We start from the raw sequence: 26,832 nt of genomic DNA on the forward strand, positions 1-26,832 counted from the left end.
CATCAGTTTTCCGAGTAGAAGACAAGCGTTCCACATACGGATGAGGGAAATTGTGAATGACGTGTACAATCTTCCTTACAAAAAAAGATTGAAGTCAGACTGCAGTTAGAGTGCAGTATAACTGTAGTATGCTGCAAATACTGGGTCCAAAATAAAAACCTAATTTTTACTGCAGTAATTTTGCTGTGTAGATATTCTGCAATCACTGCGTCCAAAATATCACAGTCGACTGCAGTTTCAAAACGGAAATATTTTTTGTAAGGGTTTCCTGTTGTTCAATATCAATTTCAATGAATGATACACAACCATTTATTATGGAAAGATATACATGATTTTAGTACAACTTTTAGTACAAGACTAATCCTATCGTTTATCAAAATCAAAGGGTGGTTCATGTCGACCTCATTGGCTGTCAGTCCTTGCCATTGCTCCATTTATGAATTTGAGAGGAGTTTCCCTCAGTTGACTAAATAGTGGCTGTGTCAGGCTGTTGATTTTGCCTCATGCCTTTTTTGTGCCTTGTTTCTCAAAGGTTTACAGCATCAAGGTGAAACTGATACTCCGATAGCAAATCCTTCTGGCCACTGGTTGGCGCCATACACCACGAATGTCTATATTTACGTTCTCTTCCAACGCGCACACTCATATTCTAGGGTCCGCCCCGCGCCATACACCTGTCCTACCTGCACAATTATCTGGATGATAAAATAACCGTTTCTTTCAGACAGAAATTGTTTCTCATCAAGTAAGCAACCAGGTTAATTCCCAACGTCCACTGTGTGTATTTGGCTTTTCTTTTAAAAAACGTTAGTCTACCTGTATGATACATCATGGAGAAAAGACCAATCAAATTTGGGATTATTCTTACTTTGGCTGTTTCAGGTATGGCAGAAACGTATCTATCTATCTATCTATCTATCTATCTATCTATCTATCTATCTATCTATCTATCTATCTATCTACTCTTCCATGTATCTCAATGTGTTGATTATACAAAAATATGTAGCCTATAACACATTTACACATTACATTTCTTTAAAGACTTCTATTGTAGGGCAGATATTCCCAACCAGGGGTAGTAAGACCCCTGGAGGAACTCGGCCTATCCACAGAGGGTACTTGAGAAGACTCATGAGACCATAGGCCTACTGGTAAAATGCACATGAGGGGGTACTTCAGGGGTACTCCGGGTAGAGCAAAATTCTGTTGGTGAAACAGTAACCGAAAAAGGTTGGGAACCACTGTTGCATGGGAAGCATTGGACTGTGTTGTACTGTAACCTACACTTCTTAAACACCTACACTTGTTCTGGCTCGTGGTGGCCCAACACCCAATTAAGACACTTTATGTTGGTGTTTCTTTTATTTTGTCAGTTACCTGTATTTAAGTAAATCATACTTTGTGGTCAAACCTTATCAGCACACAACCAGAATACCACTTTTTCATGATTCTCTTGTCCCCGGCTGCTCTGGAGCCTTCTTGATGACATTTTGGCCAATAACAATTTTTATTTTTATTTTTACTTGAAATTGCTTCCTCATGTGCCTCAAGTGATGCCAATATACTGGAGTTAAAACCCACACTGAGAATATTTTTTAAATCTTAGCAAAACATCTATCATAATCTGTCAATCTGTTATAATGTATAACATGTCTTCAGGGCTATGCAGAATAGTATTATGGATTTACAATCGACCCCACTCAATCAAATATTGGGATAAGACAAAACAACTTATTTCCCGCACTGAGAAAACACATTTGCAAACTTTGTTTTGGAATAAATTAGTCTAAATAATGCATTATTGCAGTGATTGAGATCACAGATGGTGACCCCCCCTTTCAACTCAAAGTGTCTGTTTACAGATAATAATTTCCACGGTACAAGGCATCCTTTATTGGCTGTAATTGGCACTTCAATCAGTCAGTCTCTAAGGGTAATGGCAGTAATTTATTAGATGGCTGTGCAACAGTATTTCTGCTCATTTCTGAATTTCGGCTTGTTTCCCATTCTCCTGTACAGCACTCCTTTTCTTTGCTGACGTTGTGCCTGTTTCCCGTTTACGGAGGGCAACCCCTAGCAGCAGTGACAAGACCACCCCAGCTACGCTGTCCGCATACTACTTATGCGTCAGAATCACCAACCGGATTTACACTGAGTCACTCAATAATCAAAGCTCTAAGGAGTACAAACAGCTGAGGAAACAGGTGGAGCAGATGGTAAGAGTGTGTTTTTTACTGCTCAAGTCTGTCCATAGAGCTTCAACTCATCACTCAGTCTATACCCACAAAATAACTCTTTGTCCTGGAGATACTTCATGCTTGCCAAGACAAGTCACCCACCATAGAAATATAATTAATAGAACGGGCGTCCCCATTCAAGTCAATTGTGGTAAATGGGTGGACTGGCGGCCATTGCAAGTGTACCCATTGGAGAAAAGCAGGAAGTAAAAGCAGGAAGTGTACCCCTCAATATATGCTGTGATTTGTTGATTTAACTCAACTGAAATTTAAAAATATATTATATTGCATGAGACACATCACTTATTATCATTTGAATGAAGATTCTACATTTCTATGGAAAGGATTGCATCACAATATATGCGGTTAAAAGGTCAAGGGAACACAGACCGTGGGGTATAGAAGAATGACGCTGGATTGGCGCACATTCAACAGATATGATCTAACAAAGTGGATATTCGTCAAATACGTCATGATTGATGTATATTAACAGGCATTTGATTGGTGATGATGACATGAACATGTATTGGGGTTGACATCTATACAAGCATAATACACACATTAACAATAGCCTATATATGTAGGCACATTTTGCTGGTAAGCTTCCGGATCTTTCCTACACGGCATTTTCCCCCCACACATTTCCACAGCATTTCCATTGTTTTGGTCAAGTTCCATTGACTTCTTTACTGCATTTATACCAAGCAACCATTGCGAGTGTACCAATGAGTTTACCTGTCAAATTGCCATGGTTAGATGCTCCCAAGTCTGTTCTATTCATTGTATTTCTATGTCACCAACATCATCAGCTCTCCAACACCTAGCAGCGAGCACTATTTTAACAGTAAACAGCAAAAACGAGCCATCACTACTAGCTCACACTCCAGTTGACCCACTCCACTACACCATAGACAAGGATACTATAGATACCTCCCTTACAACCTGTTACAATATCCTCAATATTCAAACAAGTAAAGGTGTGAAGACATGCCTTGTAGGCTTGTAGGATAATACTAAAGTGCTCCTCTGATTGCTGTGTCTCACTTTTTCAGATGGATGACGTCCACAGCTCTTTGCCAGAGTCTGACAAATATATGGGTGTATTTGATATAATCTTCAGGTGAGCTCTAATGTTAAATTTAAAATTCTGCCATTGAAAAAAATATCATTTTTAAGGACATTGACAATTATAATTATTTTTGACTACTGGTCTCACTCTTGCAGTAATGGATCAGTCATTGCAAACTCGACATTAATGTTTGGGACTACATTCATGATCATTCCAACTTTAGCTAAAGGTCTACTTTCCATTCATATCCAATCAAATAAATCCAAAACCCTTGACCTGGACCTCGCCTATACTGAAGGTAAAGAAGATGGCAACCTTATCTACTTCTGCTGTGCAGCAGCCTGATTCATTTGTATGTTAAAAAAATAACTGTTTTGTAAATAGCTTAAGAAACTGTTATTAGTCAAATAAAGCAGGAATCTCAAATATGTTCTTTATTCCTTAGGTCAACTTCCAATAAAAGCCACACTACCTCTTGTAGCACGTACAACAGCAACCGTAACTTCCTCACCACCATCTACCACAAATACCCCTGCAGCAACGACTACTACAGCTGCCTTAGTTAGTACGGCTAGCCGTTCAGGAAGGGTCGGGGATGGAACTGCATCTACAGCAATGATTTCATCTGGCAACATCACCAGTCTTGCAACAATTAATATCACAAGTAGTCATACCCTCACAACCACCACCACGAGTCCTGACCAAAACAGCACAATTAGCAGCATTACCACTCATATTCCTGAAGAACATAACACTAGAATTAGCAACATTACCACTCATATTCCTGAAGAACATAACACTACAATTAGCAGCATTAACACTCATATTCCTGAAGACCATAACAGTACAATTAGCAGCATTAACACTCATATTCCTGAAGAACATAACACTACAATTAGCAACATTACCACTCATATTCCTGAAGAACATATCACTACAATTAGCAACATTACCACTCATATTCCTGAAGACCAAAACACTACAATTAGCAACATAACCACACCTAGTCCTTGGGACCCTAACATAACAATTAGCAACGTAAGCACCCATATTCCTGGAGACCACAACAATACAATTAGCAACACAACCCCACCTGCTCCTGAAGACCACGACATTACAATTAGCAACATAACTACCCCTAGTCCTGGGGACCCTAACATAACAATTAGCAATGTAAGCACCCATATTCCTGGAGACCACAGCAATACAATTAGCAACACAACCACCCCTATTACCCCTAAAAATCCTCCCCAGACCAGTAGCACGACAGTCTTCCGTAAAACCTCTCCATCAACAACTGCCTCAGGCCAATCTAACCCCCCAGTTGCCCCTACTGAGAGAGCAACAAGCAGGCATCAGGCTGCCACAGGCCAAACGACCAGTCATAAGAACCCAGAGAATACGGAGGCGACACATAAGACCACAGAGAATGCTGCAGCTGTAGTTGCTGGGGGCGGAGAGGGAGTCCCAGGATGGGGGATCGCTCTATTGGTACTGGCTGTCCTGACCTTGTTAATCCTCCTTATTCTCCTAATACTGCTGGTGAGTAGAAAAACAAACAGACACACAGATATACACAGTTTATCCTTAAATGCATTGTAGACCTCCAATTTCTCAGAAACAGCCACAACCCTGCTATAACAGTTACAGTATGTCATGCTAAGGAGGCCATTTTAAAAGTACTATGATTCTTGTCTTTTCTTGACCTTCAGCTAGTGTGGTTGTGCTGTAGGCAGAGATATGGAAGTTTCAGCCCATATAACCAGATCAACCACGGGGCAGACATCCAAATGTACTCCACACACAGCCGCTTCGACGTGCCCAACGGCAAGCCTAATGTAAGTCCTATGTCTTGGCAGAGAGGCCAGATAGACACAGACTCAGATTCTGCATTCAGCAGGTTGGCTATGGTTACTAAGACTGTCTACTCTGCCTCAGTGTTAGATAGATGCCTCTTTGTGCCCTTCTGATTTTGACCAGGGAAACCTGAGGCGTGGGAAACACTAGCCTTCCCCTCTACCCTCTCAGCCGAACTACCCCTGTAGCTTCCAGGGAGGGTCCCAAGCCATATTCCTCCCCCCAAGCCACCTATTTTCATTGATGCACCAAGTTGCTTATCTCCGAAATCAAACCCGCACATAAGCAGATGTTCTTGGTAGACCAGACAACCAATTAAACACAATCATCTGTGAGCTGTGAGTTTATAGCTTTAATCCTACCTTGGGTACATATGAGGGATGATACCAGAGTTATCATCCAAGGACCTTCCTGTATGGGGCATGTTACTCATCAATATCACTTTGAATGACTGGCAACACCATGATTTGACAGAAAAAAGGTTGTGTTTATTGTGGACATAAAAAATATATATTCTCGAATGAGCTTTGAAAGGGATGCTAAATACAAATGCCATGGGATCTACCAACATCAGGGAGAGTGAGATCTCTCCCTTAACACCAAACAAAAAGACAATTGACTGTACTAACAAGACTTGCATGTTCATCACACTGCAGTGCACACCTCAAGCACACACACACACACACACACACACACACACGAGAGTTTGTGAAGTGAGGAGGGAATCTATTCAGGTTTTTTCTAGCGTTGATATGTATGCATCATAGATATTTGTTTAGTTTTGGAAATGTACAGTTTGAGTTAGCTTACACATTGCTTATATTCAATCTACTGTATAAGGATATTGCTGCATATGTGTTTATGCACTTCGTATAATTGTGTTACATTTACATAGATATTTGGTTTAATTCTGTGTTGCTGCTAGCAGTGGTTTGAACATGTTTGTTATGTTGTTTTGTAAAGGGGACAGTGGAAGACATTGGAGGACTATTTGTTCACAGCCTCCAACTCTCCTTGATCAATTTATTTATCGTTCCGTACTTGTCTGCCAACATTTGCTCCAAGACTGACTAGCATATAATGAGAAGAGTGCCCCCTCTGTCACCTGTCTCTATGGCAACAGAGCAGCAGACAGACACATTGTAATTCACAACCACTCTGTTCTCTTTACATGACCGTCTCCTCCCAAAGACCCTTTAATTGATGAATCACCGGTTTGATTTATTGTTGCAATTAAGCAGAGTGGATGTCTTTCAGGCTTCGTTAACTAAGGCTTTAGAACAGACGAACATCTGCAAGACAAGCTAACATTACAGTTCTATAGAACAGGTCTAAAACAGACTGCAAAATGTAGTTTTGCCTGTAAATTATTGTGTGCGCAGTATTATCTTTACAGACTGTTTTACACCTTTGATGAGTTGATACTTTCTCTGATACAGGACGAAATGCGGGGACCATCGAAAAACCGAACAGAGATGCATGTGGTGAACGAATACTGACACACAGGTACAGTAGGTGACACACTTTCTGTATGCTTATGTACTGCAGTGGTACTTTCAGGTAGACAACAGAGGAAGTGTAGTTTCATGTTTTCAATTCCAGGAGACAATCTCCCCTGAATGCTTTCTTTCCTTCCATACATCAGGGGGATGAGGTTCAATGTGAGGTTCGAATAGGTAGGCTACTGATTATTGCCGATATAGGTGTGTAGAGATGTGTCAACATACATATTGATTAAACACATTGAAATAACTTCCTAAGAAAACACATCCCTCATGTAATGTTGAAGATACTGTATATATTTAATTGAAGTAATTTACTGTTTTTACAAAAAACATTTTTTTTGTCCTTTCCCTATTTCTCTTTCCTCCAGAAGCTCCAGTCAATTGGGTAAGAAGACCATCTGAAATGGCCTTATGAAGTAATATGCATGGGAGCAATGACAATTCTGTACAAATGGTCCAATTATCTCTGAAGTATCTGAATGAAGATCATGGCGTTGGCTCACTGATTGTAATTTCAACCTGTATTTATTCAAATCAAATCACATTTATTTATAAAGCCCTTTTTACATCAGCTGATGTCACAAAGTGCTATACAGAAACCCAGCCTAAAACCCCAAGCAAGCAATGCAGATGTCCTAATGTTATTTTATTCCTAATGTTTTTACCACTGGAGGCTGCTGAGGGGAGGACGGCTCATAATAATAGCCGGAATGAAGTCAATGGAATGGTATCAAAGACATCAAACACGTGGTTTCCATGTGGTTGTTACCATTCCATTGACTCCATTTGTATTTCGTATTATTCTGTACGTAAATCCGAGACACTCCATTTAGTATATGTTACTCCTCCCCGACCAACCTCCCTACTTTAGTTTTTGTCTAAAGTAACCAGGCCTTTGAAAGGTATCATATGTCTTGACGTGCTCAGAAATACGTAAATTATGTTTCTAATGGCTCTGAGGCCAGGTTAGACATTTTGGCTTCCTTGTGGTAATGGGTTGAGTTGTATTTTCAGTCTTTACTGAAGGCAAGCTTAACCTTTGTAAAAAAGAAAGATCATCCTAGATCAGTAAATGGGGTCAAAATATGTATCCTGCAATTAACATTTCAGAAGAATGAGTAAGGGTGCCCCTAAGAACAATATCCAATCAGGTACAGTTAACAAGAAGTTCATTGTTTTCAAAGACTATAAATCAAACCTTTTGACTTGGGCTGAGAGATCCAGATCTAATTCCCTACTGCTGGATAAGACATGTTTTGAGATAGGACACTAGCATGCCAAGAAGTTAACTATTCCACAAACCCAACCCAGTGAGTAAAACACCAATGTTATGTATATTTGACAATCTGATTAAATAAATCCACCATTATTAATCAAATCTGTGAGATGTAACTATCTGTACACATTTGAAGTGACCGTGCATTGGAGCTTTGCATAAAAAAAAAAATCAATCATTTTGGGATTAAATATTGTAAATAATAAATAAAGTTTGTTAGATTTTATGGGCAGAAGTGGTTTGGATGCGTTCATGGTTTCTAAAAGAGTTGGATGATTCTGTTCATCAGGAGAACTGAAGCTAGGGCAGAACAGACATGCCTCTGTTTGTATCTAAGCCTGCCCTCATCCCCTGGCTTTTCTTTCTTTTATTCTTTGTGTGAAAGGAACAAGTAAATAGATATCTAGATAACGTGCTTTACAGTTAGGCTGGGTGTGGCGGTGTGATAAAGAATAAGGTATTGTATTAAATTACAAAATGAGTCAGACTCCATAACATTGAGAATAACTCAAACTTTGTCCATTATATGCAAGTCAGTGTGTATTAAAAAGGCAACACCTCTTTCTGCTGTTTTGGCCAATGGGCTAGGTTTAACATAAAAAGTTGACATATGGATGTCCTGGTAACAGATACATAACATTCATGATAACCAGCTACCAAGTGACATTGAGAATTGAAGACTTTTCAAGGTGTGCAGTACAAACCGCATTCTTATCCAAAATGCATGAGGTGTATGTCCCTCCCTCTCCATATCCCCTAACTGTATAGTCTGTATTAGATGTGTCGTTCTACAGTTGCATTGTGTATTTTTCCAGGAAAACATCACAGTGGTTGCTGTTACTAATACTGTCCAGCAGGAAGATAATCAATCAGAGAGAAACTTTCAACCAAAACAAATCAGATCACTTCTTATTGTTTCTAACACATTGAGGTCATTGTTTGATTCTGACCTCAGAGACAATATGATTTATCGGTTGGCTGGGCTTAAAATCAATCAAAAAGAGCAAAGACAGAATGCAATCTTAAGTCATTTGATAACGGTCTAACAAAACATTATTCAAGCATGTAGATGTACGTACTGATAGAACTATACACCCATGCATCCGTGCAATGCTTCTTTAGCCAACAGAGTCAACCTATTCTAATAATACCATCAAGAAAATAAGTCAATGTCTTTGCATTTGGGCCAATATGACAAAAGTTGTCTGTCAATTGTCAATGGCAAAAGGTAAAATCCACATATGAAGATATGCAGACACAAATACATTAGTGGTAATGAATAAGTCACTGAGTCACTCTTATGTAACTTAGAAACAAAATCAGACAAGTGACAGACTATGACGATAGGACAAATCTAGAAAATATAACATACAGTAATATCACGACATCACCAATACAGACAATACGCTGGCAAGGAAATGTGGCATCAAGACTTGATTATACCTTGAATGCCCTGCCACATACTTGCCCACTGGAATGCCCAGTTCCCACTGCTATTGGCACAGAGGGTGTGGTGCTCCTAATACTGACAACAGGTCCGATTACCTCTGCATGGTAAAAGCCAGGACAGTTCGGGAAAAATGAGATAGTTCAGGATCTGATGAAGATTATGCTCCCAACTCTTTCCATCTGAATGTTATTCCTAGTGATATTAAAATGTAATGACTTATGATGAATTAGAGAAAACAAAAACCCTTTTTTTACTGTGGATTCTGACTTGTTGATGTTGTGAAATGTGTCCCTAATTTAATGCACCAATTGTGGTCACTTAGTTAATTAGTTATTGTAGAAAACTGTTATAAAACTGTTTTACATTTCATTATTACACCCCACCCCATACCCCTCCACCATTTAACATTCAAGATTTTGCTTTGAAATTGGCCGATTTGCGTTCAAATGTCACGCATTGCTTCAGATCAACCATGAGACTGCAACGCAGTAACAGTAGCTGTTAAATCCTACATAAACAGCTGACACACCAAGACTGCTTTACAAAGGCAGCCCAATTTTGATTATTATTTTTTCCACTAATTGGTCTTTGGAACAATCAGATCAGCTCTGAAAAATATCTGATGTGATTGGTCAAAGACCAATTGGTGGGAAAAAGATCAGAATTGGCTTAATGTCTAAATGCAGCCAAAGAACAAAGTAAGCATATTTCCCAGTAGTTTATCCATGGGTGAGGTTGCCATAACGTATAGTATATTAATCTGGGTGTGGGTGAAAAGAGGTTTCGTTATATGACACACACACCTTCCACTTATGACATATACAAATGTGGTCTTTAAATGCTAATTATTGAATCACTGCAAACAATAAATATTAGATATCTTCAGTTGAAAGTACAATACCATATTTATGTGTTTATCTTTACAATGAAGACCTAACCTAACTGACTTGAGACCTAACTTCTGTCTTGAGTATAGTAAAAAAAGAAAAAAAGTAAATATGCTGGTTGAGGAAAATAATTACATTTAGAAAAATGTAAATATTTGTATACATTTTTATTTAATCAGGCGAGTCAGTTAAGAACACATTATTATTTACAAGTCAAGATAATTATGTAAACTTAAATCAGAATTCTGATTGTTTTGCGCTTGTTTCCAAATGTGAAATCACTGTGTAGGCTATGCATTGCCATCATGTGGCTTGAAGGCGCAAATGGAATATAATGATCATAAAAGCATCTGCAGTATAAATCCACTTTGTTCAAAACATTTCATCACTAACAACAACACCCTTGCAATAAAAACTGTTCTTACGCACAACATTGATAGCTCATGCAAAGCCCTCAAACAGTCATATAAGACTTGTAGGTGTTGCTGTAGATATTAAAGGGACAGATCACCCAAAGTTCATTATTGGTTAATACGTACAAGATTTTTTGAAAGATGATAGTTCACTTTAGGTGACCTTCACCGGTTAAGGCAAACTCCAGGAAGTGATGTCATCCTCCAGGAAGTCACTTCATCACAGGGCTAGACGTCCAGGTTTAGTGAAGACAGTTAACACCGGGTCCCCTGTCCCTCCAGGTTCTTAAGCCAGAGCTCCAGGGCATATTTGGTACCAGTGCTGACCCGCTCCACATCCTCTCCGCTATTCGGGGCCCGGTTACACAAAACAGACAATGGCAAAATTGACTCACTGAGCCCACCTTCCGGAGAGACCTCCGATACACTGCAGAACCAACACCACAGAAACAAAATGCCAACATTGTTAAGAGGAACGCAATTAAATAATTCATGTCGGAGGAAATTAGCCCAGTAAAACTTTTTTTTCACAAATACTTATCAATGGCAAACTATATAATCTATTTTTTTATGTTTATGTTTTGAGTGCATCACTTTGTGGATGTGATATACCTTATGGTTGGAGCCAGGCCCTCCAACGGTGTCACAGAACCCTCCTCTCCGTCCACGGCGGACACGATGGCCTTGACCAGCGAGGCATCCACCCACAGACAACCACTGACCTCAGCAGGCTTGGGGTGCAGAGAGGCCTAGAACAAATATAGTCTTTAGTGTCAGAGGCCTTGGCTTTGTATGCCTTTAATGATAACACCAGACAGGAATATGGACAGGCAGACAGAGACAGACAGACAGAGAGAGAGAGAGAGAGAGACAGACAGATACAGGACAGTGAGGCAAATACCTGGAGTTGCTGGTGTGTGAGGGAGGTGTTTAGGAGCATGTAAGTGACCACATGGTGCCTCTGCGGCATCCCTCTGCTCAGCATGGGTGGAAAAACTGACTGTGAAGAGAAACAGAACATGAGCAAACAGGACTGTCAGACAAATCAGAATGTATCAAATGTCTGTGGAATTGTGGCCAGTAGATTTTTTCTAATGCATTTACATATTATTATTTAATAAACTATTCCCTGGAAATGTGATGTGTAGTGGCAGTGATTTCTCACCTCCCAGAGCCCCAGCAGCTGAGCTGAGACGTCTCCAGGGTCCAGCTTCAGTCCTGTCTCCTCCCTCAGCTCCCTCAACCCTGCGTCCAGGAGCTGACAAACAAGAGACATATGAGGCAAACACACACACCATGCTTGATTGAAGGGAATTGACCCCAGAGACCATGAGGGTGTTGAAACCACAGGCAAAGACACTTATGGGGAATAATCCATTTTATCTTCCACTGTTTAATAGCTATAGCAACTAGAAACTTTACCCTCTCATCCAGTTCCACATGGCCACCTGAAAAAAAGAACACAAATCACCCTTTCAATATCAGGAAACAACACTAAGGTTAATTTACCCAAAGTGTCGTACTATGGAATGCTATTTCATTTTGAAAGGTTACTTCCGCAAAATGATGCCATACCTGGAGGAACCCACACATTGGGGAAAATGCGGAGACTGGCCGCCCGTCGAGTTAACAACACCTTCTGATTGGCTGACTGCAGAAGAATAGCAACCCCCACATCCACTCCGCGGCTCTGAACATCCAATGGGATTGCAGCTGCCTCTGCATCAGACAGATACTTGAAGGGGCAAAAGGTTGCCCTCTGAGAAAAAAGAAATATCAACCAAATAAACTCAAACATTTTCCATTATACTTTTTTCAGTCAACCAACAATTATTTATATGGGATGTGGCCACAACCGATAAAACAATTAAACCTATAATTTTAATAAATTGAATGTATTCCATTGAGCCATTACCTTTAGAGGAATTCCTCTCCCCTTCTCACAGTCACACAGTATAAAGCGATTGTTCTCCAAAGAACACTTCACCTCCACCTCATCATCAAGAGTCTCTGTAAAATGACCTGTTATGCTCTAACAGAAAATTAAGTGGTAAAAAAAAAAGGTCGTTTTTTTAACTGATGCATAATTCACCTCATATAACAAACAACCTTTGAAAATTCGGCAACTACAATAAAGGCTAACCATTTACCTAAATGACTTAATTTCAATGTATTTTTGAGGGGAAAGTACTGGGCCTGGTATGGGTCCATTCAGTCATTGTTTTTTGGTTATCAATATACAAATCCTGATTATGGACGGCAATCTTTGGCCCATAGATGAAGGAAATATAAACTATACCGTGGGGAGAACAAGTATTTGATATACTGCTGATTTGGCAGGTTTTCTACTTACAAAGCATGTAGAGGTCTGTAATTTTTATCATAGGTACACTCCAACTGTGAGAGACGGAATCTAAAACAAAAATCCAGAAAATCACATTGTATGATTTTTAAGTAATTAATTTGCATTTTATTGCATGACATAAGTCTTTGATACATCAGAAAAGCAGAACCTAATATTTGGTACAGAAACCTTTGTTTGCAATTACAGAGATCATACGTTTCCTGTAGTTCTTGACCAGGTTTGCACACACTGCAGCAGGGATTTTGGCCCACTCCTCCATACAGACCTTCTCCAGATCGTTCAGGTTTCGGGGCTGTCACTGGGCAATACAGACTTTCAGCTCCCTCCAAAGATTTTCTATTGGGTTCAGGTCTGGAGACTGGCTAGGCCACTCCAGGACCTTGAGATGCTTCTTACGGAGCCACTCCTTAGTTGCCCTGGCTGTTTGTTTCGGGTCGTTGTCATGCTGGAAGACCCAGCCACAACCCATCTTCAAATGCTCTTACTGAGGGAAGGAGGTTGTTGGCCAAGATCTCGCGATACATGGCCCCATCCATCCTCCCCTCAATACGGTGCAGTCGTCCTGTACCCTTTGCAGAAAAGCATCCCCAAAGAATGATGTTTCCACCTCCATGCTTCACGTTTGGGATGGTGTTCTTGGGGTTATACTCATCCTCCTTCTTCCCCCAAACACAGCGAGTGAAGTTTAGACCAAAAAGCTCTATTTTTGTCTCATCAGACCACATGACCTTCTCCCATTCCTCGTCTGGATCATCCAGATGGTCATTAGCAAACTTCAGATGGGCCTGTGAGAGCCGGAATTCTTACTGGTTGGTAGGTGATCAAATACTTATGTCATGCAATAAAATGCAAATTAATTACTTAAAAATCATACAATGTGATTTTCTGGATTTTTGTTTTAGATTCCATCTCTCACAGTTGAAGTGTACCTATGATAAAAATTACAGACCTCTACATGCGTTGTAAGTATTAAAACCTGCAAAATCGGCAGTGTATCAAATACTTGTTCTCCCCACTGTATATACAAACGTATGTGGACGCCCCTTCAAATTAGTGGATTCTATTTCATAATGTATCAAATCGAGCACACAGTCATTTAATTTCCATAGATAAACATTGTCAGTAGAATGGCCTTACTGAAGAGCTCAGTAAGGCACCGTCATAGGACGCCACCTTTCCAACAATTCACTTCGTCAAATTTCTGCCCTGCTAGAGCTGCCCCGAGCAACTCTACAGTGGCAAGAAAAATTATGTGAACCCTTTGGAATTACCTGGATTTCTTGTCTATATTGAATACATCATTTAAACATTCAGTTGTAGGTTGGAAAAAGTATGTGAACCCCTAGGCTAATGACTTCTCCAAAAGCTAACTGGAGTCATCAATGAGATTGGAGAAGTTGGTTAGAGCTGCCTTGCCCTATAAAAAAAACGCACAAAATTTGAGTTTGCTATTCACAAGAAGCATTGCCTGATGTGAACCATGCGTTGAACAAAGGAGATGTTAGAATACCTACGATTAAGAATGGTTGACTTGCATAAGCTGGAAAGGGTTACAAAAGTATCTCTAAAAGCCTTGATGTTCATCAGTCCACGGTAAGACAAATTGCAAAGATGACTGCAAGAGCACAGCGCAGAATGCTCAATGAGTTTTAAGAAGAATCCTAGAGTGTTAGCTGAAGACTTACAGAAATGTCTGGAACATGCTAACATCCCTGACGAGTCTATGATACGTAAAACACTAAACAAGAATGGTGTTCATGGGAGGACACCACAGAAGAAGCCACTGCTGTCACAATATTGCTTAACTAAAACAGTTTTGTAAAAAGGAATGGTCCAAAATTCCTCCTGACCGTTGTGCAGGTCTGATCCGCAACTACAATTTTTTTTTTGGTTGAGGTTATTGGAGGGTCAACCAGTTATTGAATCCAAGGTTTCACATACTTTTTCCACCCTGCACTGTGTGTTCAATAAAGACATGTAAATGTATAATTGTCTGCGTGTTATTAGTTTAAGCAGACTGTGTATTGTTGTGACCTAGATGAAGATCAGCTAAAATTTTATGACCAATTTATGCAGAAATCCAGGTATTTCCAAAGGGTTCCCATACTTTTTCTTGCCACTGTAAGTGCTGTTATTGTGAAGTGGAAACGTCTAGGAACAACAACAGCTCAGCCGCGAAGTGGTAGGCCACACAAGCTCATAGAATGGGACTGCCAAGTGCTGAAGCACGTAGTGCGTAAAAAAACGTCTGTCCTAATTTGCAACACTCACTACCGAGTTCCAAACTGCCTCTGGAAGCAAAGTCAGAACTGTTCGCCGGAAGCTTCATGACATGGATTTCCATGGCCGAGCAGCCGCACATAAGCCTAAAATCACCAATCGTCGGCCGGAGTGGTGCAAAGCTTGCCACTCGGGAGCAGTAGAAATCCATTCTCTGGAGTGATGAATCACGCTTCACCATCTGGCAGTCCGACAGATGAATCTGGGTTTGGCGGCTACCAGGAGAACGCTACCTGACCCAAAGCATAGTGCCAACTAGAAAGTTTGGAGGAGGAATAATGGTCAGGGGCTGTTTTTCATGGCTTGGGCTAGGCCCCTTAGTTCCAGTGAAGGGAAATCTTAATCTTAATGCTACAGCATACAATGACATTCCAGATGATTATGTGCTTCCAACTTTGTGGCAACAGTTTGAGGAAGGCCCTTTCCTGTTTCAGCATGACAATGCCCCAGTGTATTTATTTTATTTATTTTTTGATGACAATGACAATGCCCCAGTGTATGAAGGGAGGTCCATACATAAATTGTTTGTCGAGATCAGTGTGGAAAAACTTGACTGGCCAGCAGAGCCCTGACCTAAACCCCACCAAACTGCTTTGGGATGAATTGGAAAGCCGACTGGGGGGCACAAACTCCATAGTAATGCCCATGATTTTGCAATTAGATGTTTGACGTGAAGTTGTCCACATACTTTTGGTCATGTAGTGTATATGTACAGTATTATTGTTTTATTTTGTATTTAACCTTGTATTTAATTTGGGTGACATACCCCTTTAAAATGGTACTGCAGTAAAACCAAACACTGACATAGGACCTCGTTTTCATAAATTCCACGTGACATTGGCATTTGGCTAGGGTTGAAGTGACAACAAAGCAAAAACATAGCACATGCACAACTGACCTGTACAAAACGGGCACAATGCGGTGCGACATTATTCTTCGACAGATGAACCAGTATTTTCGTGACTTTTTCCATGGTTGTCAATTATTATCCTTATTGATAGATACAGTAGTTTAATGCAGGTGACAGTTGGCTAGCCTGATTTTCAAAACAATTTGTAAAATAATCATGCGAGCGATAACAAATCTGATAGCAATATAAGAATGGCAATGCACGTTAGCTAGCTAGCTAATATTGCCACATTATACATTTGTTCAAATGAGTAGCGCAATTGACATCCCACTGAAGTATTGACAACCAAGATAACTCTATAGCTAGCCGTTATTCTGATCAATTCCCAAGCTGTATTAGCTAACTATCCAGTGGGCTCCTGCCTTGTTAGCTAGGTGGACGGTACATGCAACAAAATTGTTTCCTGCCCACTGATATTCTTAGCTTCTATGGCTGGCTGTCATGTCCAAGGAATATAAACACAAATGTACACGTAGCTAGCTACCTACATTCATTGGCTACATCGAAATCACATGTGGCTCTTCTTCTTCTTCAGTTTATATATGGCGGTTCTCAACCAACTGTAATGTTCTTTACCGCAACAAACTGGACTGGAGTGTGGACCAGAGAAAAGTAAAGTCTAAAAACTCTAAATCCTACCAACTATTCTCATCTCTTGAAAATTCCACCCCAAAAACACATTTTGGTATTTTTTTCCTTAGTCCATTGTTGATATCAAAATGCGTTGCATGTCATCAATAAGGTTTTAAAGATATACAGTATAACTTTCACAATACCTGAAATACAGCTGATATGATGCATTATAAATCATATGATGGAAAAGACAGCATCATACCATCTGTATTTCTGTATTGTCAGAATGCTGACAATGTTTTAAAAAATGGACTAATGAAACCTATACCGAAAGATTTTGTTTTTGGGTGTAGTTTTCCTTTAAGGAAACTAACATAATGAAATACTACATCCCCTGAAGATTTTCTCAGCTATTAACTTAAGCTTGACCCTTCTATACCATTGTAGCTCAGTTGGTAGAGCATGGTGCTTGTAATGCCATGGTAGTGGGTTTGATTCCCTGGACCACGCATACATAAAATGTATGCACGGATGACAAAGTTGCTTTAGATAAAAGCATCTGCTAAATGGCATATATTATATATTTGCCCTTAAATCTGATAACAATCCCTCCCATTGTGCTGGCACTGAAATAATCTGTTTTCCACTGTCTCCATCTTCTCCTGACAGTGATCACACCCAGTCAGATGTTTTGTACTGTTGAGGTTTGTGTGTCCCAGAGCCTTGTGATCCCTTGTTCCTCCCTGCCCTCATATTTTCCTGGATCGTACACAGGAGTCTTCCCTTTCCCTCCCTATTCCACAACTCTTGTCATTTGTTTTTAATGCTATTCTACCCCCCCCCCCCCCCCCCGCCCCAAGTCAGGCAAGTCCGAGTCAAGTCTCAAGTCCTAAACTTTCGAGTTTCGAGTCCTTAACAAGTCATAATGTGCTCTTCACCAAATGTAATACCATTTCATATTTTTAACAAGAGTAATAGTTAGTATATTACATTTACGCAAATCATGAATGCTTTTAAAAATATATGTATATTTATTACTTTCCAAATAAACTTTATTTCAATGGAAATACATGGGTAGCCATGTATTTCGATCGACTATCGAGGATCGCTATGGGCCGCAATCGGGCGATGTAAGCTTGTACACAATCGCCCAACCGTAATGCACACACACACACACACACACACACACACACACACACACACACTCTCTGTGTGTGGTTACAGTAGGCTAACATATGTCAATGGTTTTCGGAATAGCAGTAACATCAGGCAGGATTTAGGCTACCAACTGCCTAGCCAGTTGGTGCTCAATCTTGGTTGCAATGATCAAGTTCCTGCACTGACTGACTGTGTGGAGGCTCATTGATTAAATGTTACGTTAAGTTATATATAGCTGTCAGCTATATTCGCCACGACTTATCGTTCTTTGTGCAGCTTCAAATGTCGAACAAAGTTGGAAGTTGTTGCGCCTCCGTCTGTAATTTTCTTCCCGCATGTTTTGCAAGTTGGAATCTGTTTTTTGTTGACTACAGCGTAGTCTTTATATCCGAACATAATCATTTTGGGTATCATCTTTCCAAGGGCTTCGTCTGAATTCACTCACCGATGTTCCTCTGCACTGCCACACACAACTTTTTCTCAGCTGGCACAATTTGATTGGCTGCTGTCCGATTCAAATTGTTATCGGTTAAATGAAGAGTTGATGCGCTGCACAGTTTAATAGCATAATGTTTAATATTTGGGCTTGGGGAGGATATCAAGTCAGTTTGAGTCAAAAGGCTCAAGTCCAAGTTAAGTGACGAGTCATTGGTGTTAAAGTCAAAGTCGAGTTGCAAGTCATCATATTTGTGAATCGAATCTGACTCGAGTCCAAGTCATGTGACTCAAGTCCACTCCTCTGGTTTTCTCAACTGAGAACTTGAAGCCCCACCTGTGGGACTGCTGTTCAACTTCTCTGATCCTTCTTGAACTCTCCTGACTTTATGGGGAATATTTCTCCCTCTCTTCCACAGTGCCCTGTCGTCCGCAAACAAAGACCTCCCAATATCTGTTCTCCCTGAGAGAATACATAATCAATTATAATGGAGAACAACAAAAAACTAATCTCACTTCCTTGGGAGGGTAGCATTATCTACCTCATAACTTTGACACTGAGCTCCCCATCTACCAAACACGTGGCACTGTGGCAGAGATCTGAATATAATGACGAGATGCTCATGTCACCGCCCTAACAATGGGAGTCGTTGCCTAACAATGGGAGTCGTTGTCCCAAACGCAGGAAGACAGGCGACAAATGTATGTAAAACATTAACCAATAGAAACGTGTTGGCCTTATTTTGGACAGATTTTGGCGAGAGTGAAACCTCTAGCTTCGCCTCTTCCTCTATGACTGTGGTTGCACCCATGTGCCGCCCCATTCAGTGTAGTATTGATCCAGTAGGTGGCGCCAAAGACCAATATTATTTTGAAGATGCTTCAGTAAAATAAACCTGCCTAAAATAACAATTTTGAAAAACACAACTAAGCAACTAAGCTGTTTAGTGTCAAAAATAAGGAGTTAAGTACATGTACAAATAAATACAAATAATAATACAAATAAATGTTCCTGCTATTTGTTATAGCTCTCAGATATAGGTCAGACAGTTAAGAACAAACTTTCTTTAGATTTTTTGGGGGGGACTATCTATTGTTCCGTGTAGTGAATTTGTTATTCAATGCATATTTATGGGCCAAATACAATTTTCCATCAAATATTTTTTAAATATATTTTGGGGGATTCTTCAAGGGTTCTTAAAATTCCAAATCAAATAGCTAAATGATCCTTGGTATGACCTTAAAATAATTGTATATAGCTTAGTAGAAATCCAGAGCGATTTAACTTAATGTACTAGCTAGGTAAGACAACCACATATGACAATCATTGTAAGTTAAACTTTACTCAGCAAGGCAGCTTTCATCCGAATCAGTATTAGTAAGAAAACACAAGTACAAGTGTTTTAGTGCAAGAATGGCAAGCATAACAGTAAGATATTTGTTTTTTTCCCTCTTTTTTTCCTTGCCACTAGTCCAAAGATTTGCCCTTTATCATCATGTCTGACTGTTTCATGGCAGTGTCACCACTGTGGTGACTTCACTCTGAGTGCCAGGGGAGCACAGGGGGGTCTACAGTGCTGCTGGGAACACACAGAAGGGTGTCAGTCTGAGGGACCTAAGCAGGGAGGAGAGGGACATATCTAATCTTAGTGAATCTAGTCACCTAATCAGAAAGTGACAACAAGGCTGCGTTTAGACAGGCAGCCCAATTCTGATATTTTTTTCCACTAATTGGTCTTTTGACCAATCACATCAGATATTTTCACATCAGATATTTTTCAGAGCTGATCTGATTATTTTTTTTTTTTTCACCAATTAGTGAGAAAAAAAAATTGGGTTGGTTGTGAGGAGATGGTTCTTACCTCTGGGTCGTCGGTACCCATGGTGCACAGCCCATACGTGATAACCATCACACTGATCAGCATCTCCAGCACCAAGAAACCAATCAGAATGCCCAGCATGCCATTGATCAGGAGCGTCACAGGAAGGAAGCCATGCAGAGACACAACAGAGGAGACATTTACACACCACACCAGCATCATGGTCATGTTATCAGATGCAGCAACACAGAGCGAATCTACATCGGGCCTTTGCTTGAATTCAGTGGTATTGAAGAAAATACCTACCACAGTGTCTCAGTAGAAATTGGAGTAGGGGTGATCCTCTTTGCAGGGGTATTTGACCAGTTTGTATGGTGTATGCTTGGACATACTGTCACGACTCCCACCGAAGGTGGCTCCTCTGCCTGTTCGGGAGGCGCTCGGCGGTCGCCGTCACCGGTCTACTAGCTGCCACTGATCCCTTTTCCCTTTTCTGTTGGTTTTGTCTTATTGGTTTCACCTGTTTCTTGTTTAGGTTTTTAGTTGGGCTATTTAAGCCGGTAAGGCCCGCCTGCTCTTTGTGCGGGCTTATTTTTCCCCTGTTGTTTCTGTGTGGTGGTGCGTTTCAGTTTTTTTTTTTTTTCGGACTGTTTAGATCCTGGTCTTGGGGGGTCATTACATTCAGTGAGACATTTTACTTCACCTGTGGAAACAGAGGCGACATACTCTTAAAGAAAACACAAATATATTTCCCTTGGTTGACTAATTGACTAAGGGGTTGACTGATCTTGAACCCAGAACCAAATCGACTACTTGATTACACAAGGTATAAGGGGTTGACAGCAGTTGGTTGAGTTAACAGTTGTTGAACTAGACACAACTCTAGGTGCCAGCCTCTGAACGCCATCTAAACAGCTTTCTCGTACTTTCCCAGAAGTACTTTATGTGGGGTGAATGCCAGCATATACAAGAGTAATTCCACTAAGGAAGACCTACGGGATAAATAACAACATCCTGAACTTTAGAGACAGATCATATACACAATGTGTGGAAGTATCGTTGAACAATGCAAATGGCATGAATACAAATAGCACAGTTCCAATTTATTTTTAGTTTCACCTAAAAGACAACTGATCAATATATAGCTGATCCATCCTCCAACAATAAACATGACAAAGACATCTCTTTGAAAGAAACTGTTCAGCTGAAAAAGATTCCCAGCCATGGAGACCATTAGCAGCCCCAATGATCATCTCAAACACCTTAGAAGTGTGTAGAGTGAGAAAGAGACATAAAAAAAAATGTATGAACTGATTACACATTTATAAGCTACAGGCAGTGCATCATGAACATGACAGAACAGCTACTACTATAGGCATATATAGTACAAAACCACATTCATTCATACCTTCCATCCATAGTATCCTAACTGTTCTATAAACATCTATGAACGAACCGAGTGCTCACCCCAGAGTCTTGGAGTTTCCCCTGGAATAACTCGACAGCTGTTCCACTGAGAGGATATTGGAGGGAGGGGCACGGCATTCCTTCAAGTTGTAGCAAATTGAATCAAGGCTTGCTGTGTTGGGAGGGGTGAAACAAAAAATCTTACCATAGTTAATAGGTGACTATTTAGCTCAGTAAATAGGTTACTTAGATTTAAATGAACAGTCCATGCATGACAACATGTTGGTTGTTGTTGGCATGTTCCTCCTTCATAGTCTTTACAGGATACTTCAAAGGGTGTGATTGTGAATGTTACTGATTCAGCAAGCAGTCATTTGATTTGTCTTTGTATTAGTTAGCTACTCATAAGGAAAACAAAAATAATCTTTAATTGAGTAATGTGCTGCTATATTGATCTACTCTCAAGCAATATTTTATAATAATGATACAATTTCAGATCACCTACCTTTGCCTTCTGTTAAAATTAATGGGATAAGCAGTTTTTTTTCTTCCAGTAACACACCCAGCGAAGGGTAGTGGTTTGTAGAATGCACTGCCTACCCTGACTGCACATCACTGGAGAAACAAGGGGCAAATTTGTTTTGTGTGGCCTGGTTCCCCAGGTGAGCAGGGTTTGCTCATTTTCAACCATTCCATTGGTCCTAAAGACAAATCTCCATCCACCAGGGCACCGGGCCATGCAAAACAAACTCGCCCAATGCAAGACCACTAATCAATTCCTCCTACTGATCTGTTGGGGGTGAGGCTATTAAGTCAGGGATGGAGGAAATTGCCCTCATGTCATGAATTATATTCAGCCTACAGCGCCCCGGCTATTAGTAGAGCGCCACTCAACAACATGCATTCTCAGTTTCACTTCAAATCAATAATGCAAAAGATGAATGGCTGATTTGAGTGCATGTGATGTCAGGTTGGCATTTCACCTCCAGAAAAGCATTAAACAGTTGGAACCAGATGGAAATAAGGTTACCTGTGTAAACTTCTACCAATGTAGACACTATAACACTTGAAGAGGAAATATTCCATTTATTGAATGAAAGAATGATACACTGTCAGAAATCAAGATATTAACTCTACAGTAATATGAAATAGCAAAGAGAATAACAGTCCTACTTGATATATTAGGAACCACTACAGAGCAATACATTCATCAGGACAGAACCATCACCAGGGCACGACTGCTCACATTGATGACAAAACAATCAGACACATTCGCAGCGTGTCACACTTCCTAATGATAATCTTCATGCACAGTTTAGGTAAGCAATTGTGAAATAACGAATTCAAACAAGAGAAACACATGAGTACATAGGGTATACTACAATGCAATATGTGTTGTAAGAAGTAGGGTGAGGTGTATGGCATGGTTCTGCCTCAAGGAGAGTATGGTGGAGCCGGGGTGTCAGAATCTTCAACACTGCCCAGTAAGGCCACATCACTGTCGCTCAGGGAGGCCTGGCTGGCTCCGGTGGGGTCAGTACCAGTCTCTACAACCACCTAGACCCAATGACAAGGTTCAGGAAGGAGGAAGGAAGGAGGATGAAGTGAGGAACTAGCACAGACTGGCATCATCTCAAACTGGCCATTCAACATAACCCATATACCCTTCACGATTCTGGGGATTTGAAAGGACTGGATTGGTGTGTCTAAGCAATATGGTGTAAACTCCACCAAGCCTACCAGAGGACTAGATGGAGCTATTCAGTTATTGCTGATACCTAGGAGTTTACAAGAGGGGGAGTCAAGAAGCAACAAATGTTATGGGAAAGTTAGGGATTGTAGCAATGTTCTGTTAAATAGGCCAAATGGTTCATGCCCCACAGCATTACATGTTTGAACTACTGTAAGACTGTACTTGTTTTTAATGTACAGCTGCTGCACTCTCTGCCTGTTCAACAGACTGTTAACCTGTTGATGTAAGCGTTGACTGCAGTGTTCTCAAGCTTACCATCCCCCGGCCACGGCTCAGGCTGTAGTACCCATGGAGGTGAATGACTTTCCCAGAGAAGACGCAGACAGTGAGAGCCACACAGAGCTCCATCACCGTCAGGACCAGCAGTAGGCCCTTTACCCCATTCAAGACTGTCTGATGCACACAGGGGTAAAGCAAGAGGAATATGTGTCAATGGTTGGGCTAATGATTTGCATTGTAACTTTAGCAGGATTTACAAGTTTTGTTCAGGTTTCTCATCCTGGTAAAACAATATCAACCGTATCTCGTAAATATATAAAACATTTAATAAGCCTGCAAAGATGTATTTCTCTAGCTCCTTACAACCTTTAATAAACAGACTGTTTGGAAGCACAGGAGGCTGCTGAGGGGAAAATTAATCATAATCATTTCCAGAACAGTGCAAATGGAATGGCATAAAACGCATAGAAACAATGTGTGTGATGTATTTGATACCATTCCACTTATTCTGCTCCAGCCATTACTATGAGCCGTCCTCCCCAATTAAGGTGCTACCAACCTCATGTGTTTGGAAGGTTACTGAGTTCTCTGAAGTTAGCATAAGAAATAAATACAGCAAAATTACATGAACCAGGTCACTTCCGTAAATACTTACATATATTGTCCCAACCATACGTGTGCATTCCTGTATCCTGTTCTGGTTGGAATTGGAAGTATAGTTGTCATCAGTTTCGATGCAGAAACCATCTTCATGTTTTACAGTCAGCAGCATGCAGATATAGGCAACCCCAGCCAGAGCCACAAGAACACTGACGACATTCACAGCCAGAGTCCCTTTAATCTGACAGGGTGAGAAATGGGGAGGGGAAACGGAACAACTATTGCGTGACAATGTTAGTTTGTTTTGTTTAAAATATATGGACATAGGAAATCCATTAACTGTTCCATTTGGTTAGATTTTTGGTTTGTGAATTTTGGTCTAGAAAAAGATCTCCTGTTTTACTTCCTAATAGCAAAGATTTAATTTCTGATATACATCTCAACTTATAAATCTAATAAAGTAAACTTGAAGTGCACACTGCTATTAACCACAATCACAGCGAATGACTTACCAGACTCAAACGTGTTCCTTTCCGGGCAGCCACAGTGAGAGATCCAGAGAGGACAAACTGGAGAGAGTGAGCAACACAGGAGAGAAAGACACTTTAGACCATTGACATATGACACTAAGGTGATGCTGTCCAATCAACTACCACATCCAATGTCACCTACTGTAGAGGCCTTCACTTTATAGATAAACACAAGTTCTGCTGTCTCCTGTGGGATGCCCTTTGGTCATGAATGCTGATCTGAAGTCAGTTATCCTGCTTGTTCACCTACTTTTCTAGGTTACAATAGAACTACTGTAAAATAGATGATGCCAGATTCACTCTGAGGAAACATCTCTAAAATTGCATGTGTCCGTGTAGCATTAAGTGTGTTGGATATTACTTGCCCACTTGGGACCCAGAACTTACAGCAACTCCCATGAAGAGTGGGAACTGGTCATACAGGATAGGGGAGAGAAGAGCAGACAGGCTCATCACCATGCACACCAATCCAAGGACGATCTGCACAATCTGAGACAACAGTAATTCGGGGAACATTAAGTAACAATAGTGGAAATGGTAACTAATAGTGGTTTACAGTTTAGCCTAGATGTTTCTTCTAAATCAAATTGCCCTCAAAGGATGTTAAATATAGATCTCTACAATATCACAGCCGATGATTGAATCCAATGGCAAATGGATGGAATAAGCACTAAAAACAAAGGACAGTAATATTCTGTTCTCACCCCAAGAGATTGTGGCTGAAGCTGCAGGAACACCCTTGTCATCTCTGACACTTTAGTGGTAGGCAGTGGCACACCGAGGGGCGCACTCTGGATTTGGGGAGTGACATTCAGAAGTGGCTCTGAAGCCTTGCCACTCTCCACCAAGGGGAACACTTGTGTCACTACCACAACTCCATTTGCAGTTGTGATAGAGGTGGACATGGTTGATGATCCTTATTTGGGTGGTTGACGACAACAAACACCTGAGAAGAAAACAAACTACACACTGAAAGTTTGATGCTTTAATACAGCTGCAGACATTGTGTTAGTGTTTATTATGGCATTACATATAGCCTAAGTCTTCTTTAGGTTGTCCTTGGTTTAGAAATACAATTTCAATTTCATTATCCTTTTAGATTTTTTCAAATGACCAAAAACAGCGGTAACTAGCACAGAATTAGCCTTTTTTATGTCCCGCAAAGTAGATTTGATATCAGTTAGACTAACATCATTGAAATGTTAAACAAATCAATACAATATTGACAACATTCAATGATTACAATATATGTCAGCCTTTTTTCAAGCCACATTTGAGATGCACTTGTAAATCTGTTTTGTATTTCAATGGAAATTGAAAGTAAAACTATGGAAGCTTGCAAATGTTTACATTTATTAGGCCTACTGCTGTTAACACAAATCGCCTAATCAACATTAATTTAGACAACATTTGTAACATATCAAATCGAAAAATGTACCACTTGTCCACTTTTTCCAGGTGCGGGAACAGCTAATGTACAAACACGGAAATACAGGGATATAATCTAGGACACTTCTTCAACGTTTACAGATCCCTGTTGCGTCTGCTATTTTCATTTATAACGCGTTCAAAACAATTGGAAACTCGGAAATATTCGACTTCAGTCCGTTCATGACAACTGGGATTTAGGGGGGAAACACTTTTGAACTGTCATCGGAATTCAAAATCGGCAGTTGGAGCATCTTTCTAGAGCTACAACTTTCCGACTTGAAGATTACTGACATGATTTGACTTAGTTTTTTCCGAGTTCACAGTTGTCTTGAAAGCACCAATATCACAGTTTATAAACTCAGAGACGCAACATCGCGAGACTTCTGGGAATGCTTGCGAAACAGACAAGGCTGCATTCCAAACACTTAACAGACACACCTTCTCCCCTCAGCCCTCAAAAGTGAGTCGACACTTCTGATAACGTTTCATGACATCTGACGAGTTTCCACTTGCAGGGCAAGGGGTAAGGGAGTACATAATTAATTTTAAATGGACCGCCCTTGCCCGGAAATTCGTTACTCGTTCGTCCCGCAACGGTTGTGTTTTCAGCCACTGGTAGTTTGTGGGCGCTGCAGTCAATTATGATTGCATGTCTAC

The 26,832-nt window shown here is 40.4% G+C and overlaps 2 protein-coding genes across 3 annotated transcripts; both read right to left on the reverse strand.

Annotated features, from left to right (window-relative positions):
* Nucleotides 1-8,300: 8,300 nt before the first annotated feature.
* Nucleotides 8,301-16,743, reverse strand: LOC139424612 (nucleoside diphosphate-linked moiety X motif 17-like). Of its 2 annotated transcripts, none has more exons than XM_071176622.1 (8): nucleotides 16,238-16,743; nucleotides 12,610-12,726; nucleotides 12,270-12,453; nucleotides 12,117-12,142; nucleotides 11,860-11,952; nucleotides 11,596-11,694; nucleotides 11,307-11,443; nucleotides 8,301-11,121 (listed from the first exon to the last, which is right to left on the reverse strand). In XM_071176622.1, the coding sequence occupies exons 1-8, from the start codon at nucleotides 16,310-16,312 to the stop codon at nucleotides 10,950-10,952; spliced, it is 903 nt and encodes a 300-aa protein (XP_071032723.1). In that variant the 5' UTR covers nucleotides 16,313-16,743; the 3' UTR covers nucleotides 8,301-10,949. The 2 variants fall into 2 exon arrangements, with proteins under 2 accessions (XP_071032723.1, XP_071032732.1); XM_071176631.1 differs by having other exon boundaries at nucleotides 10,726-11,040; nucleotides 16,238-16,541.
* A 5,965-nt stretch (nucleotides 16,744-22,708) lies between these two features.
* Nucleotides 22,709-26,330, reverse strand: LOC139424625 (membrane-spanning 4-domains subfamily A member 4A-like). Its single transcript, XM_071176643.1, has 7 exons — nucleotides 26,183-26,330; nucleotides 25,449-25,690; nucleotides 25,132-25,233; nucleotides 24,727-24,783; nucleotides 24,270-24,455; nucleotides 23,651-23,788; nucleotides 22,709-23,199 (listed from the first exon to the last, which is right to left on the reverse strand). Exons 2-7 carry the CDS (start codon nucleotides 25,647-25,649, stop codon nucleotides 23,077-23,079), a joined length of 807 nt encoding a protein of 268 aa, XP_071032744.1. The 5' UTR covers nucleotides 25,650-25,690; nucleotides 26,183-26,330; the 3' UTR covers nucleotides 22,709-23,076.
* Nucleotides 26,331-26,832: the final 502 nt, after the last annotated feature.

The sequence above is a fragment of the Oncorhynchus clarkii genome, chromosome 2, assembly GCF_045791955.1.
Source record: "Oncorhynchus clarkii lewisi isolate Uvic-CL-2024 chromosome 2, UVic_Ocla_1.0, whole genome shotgun sequence".
Lineage (NCBI taxonomy): Eukaryota > Metazoa > Chordata > Actinopteri > Salmoniformes > Salmonidae > Oncorhynchus > Oncorhynchus clarkii.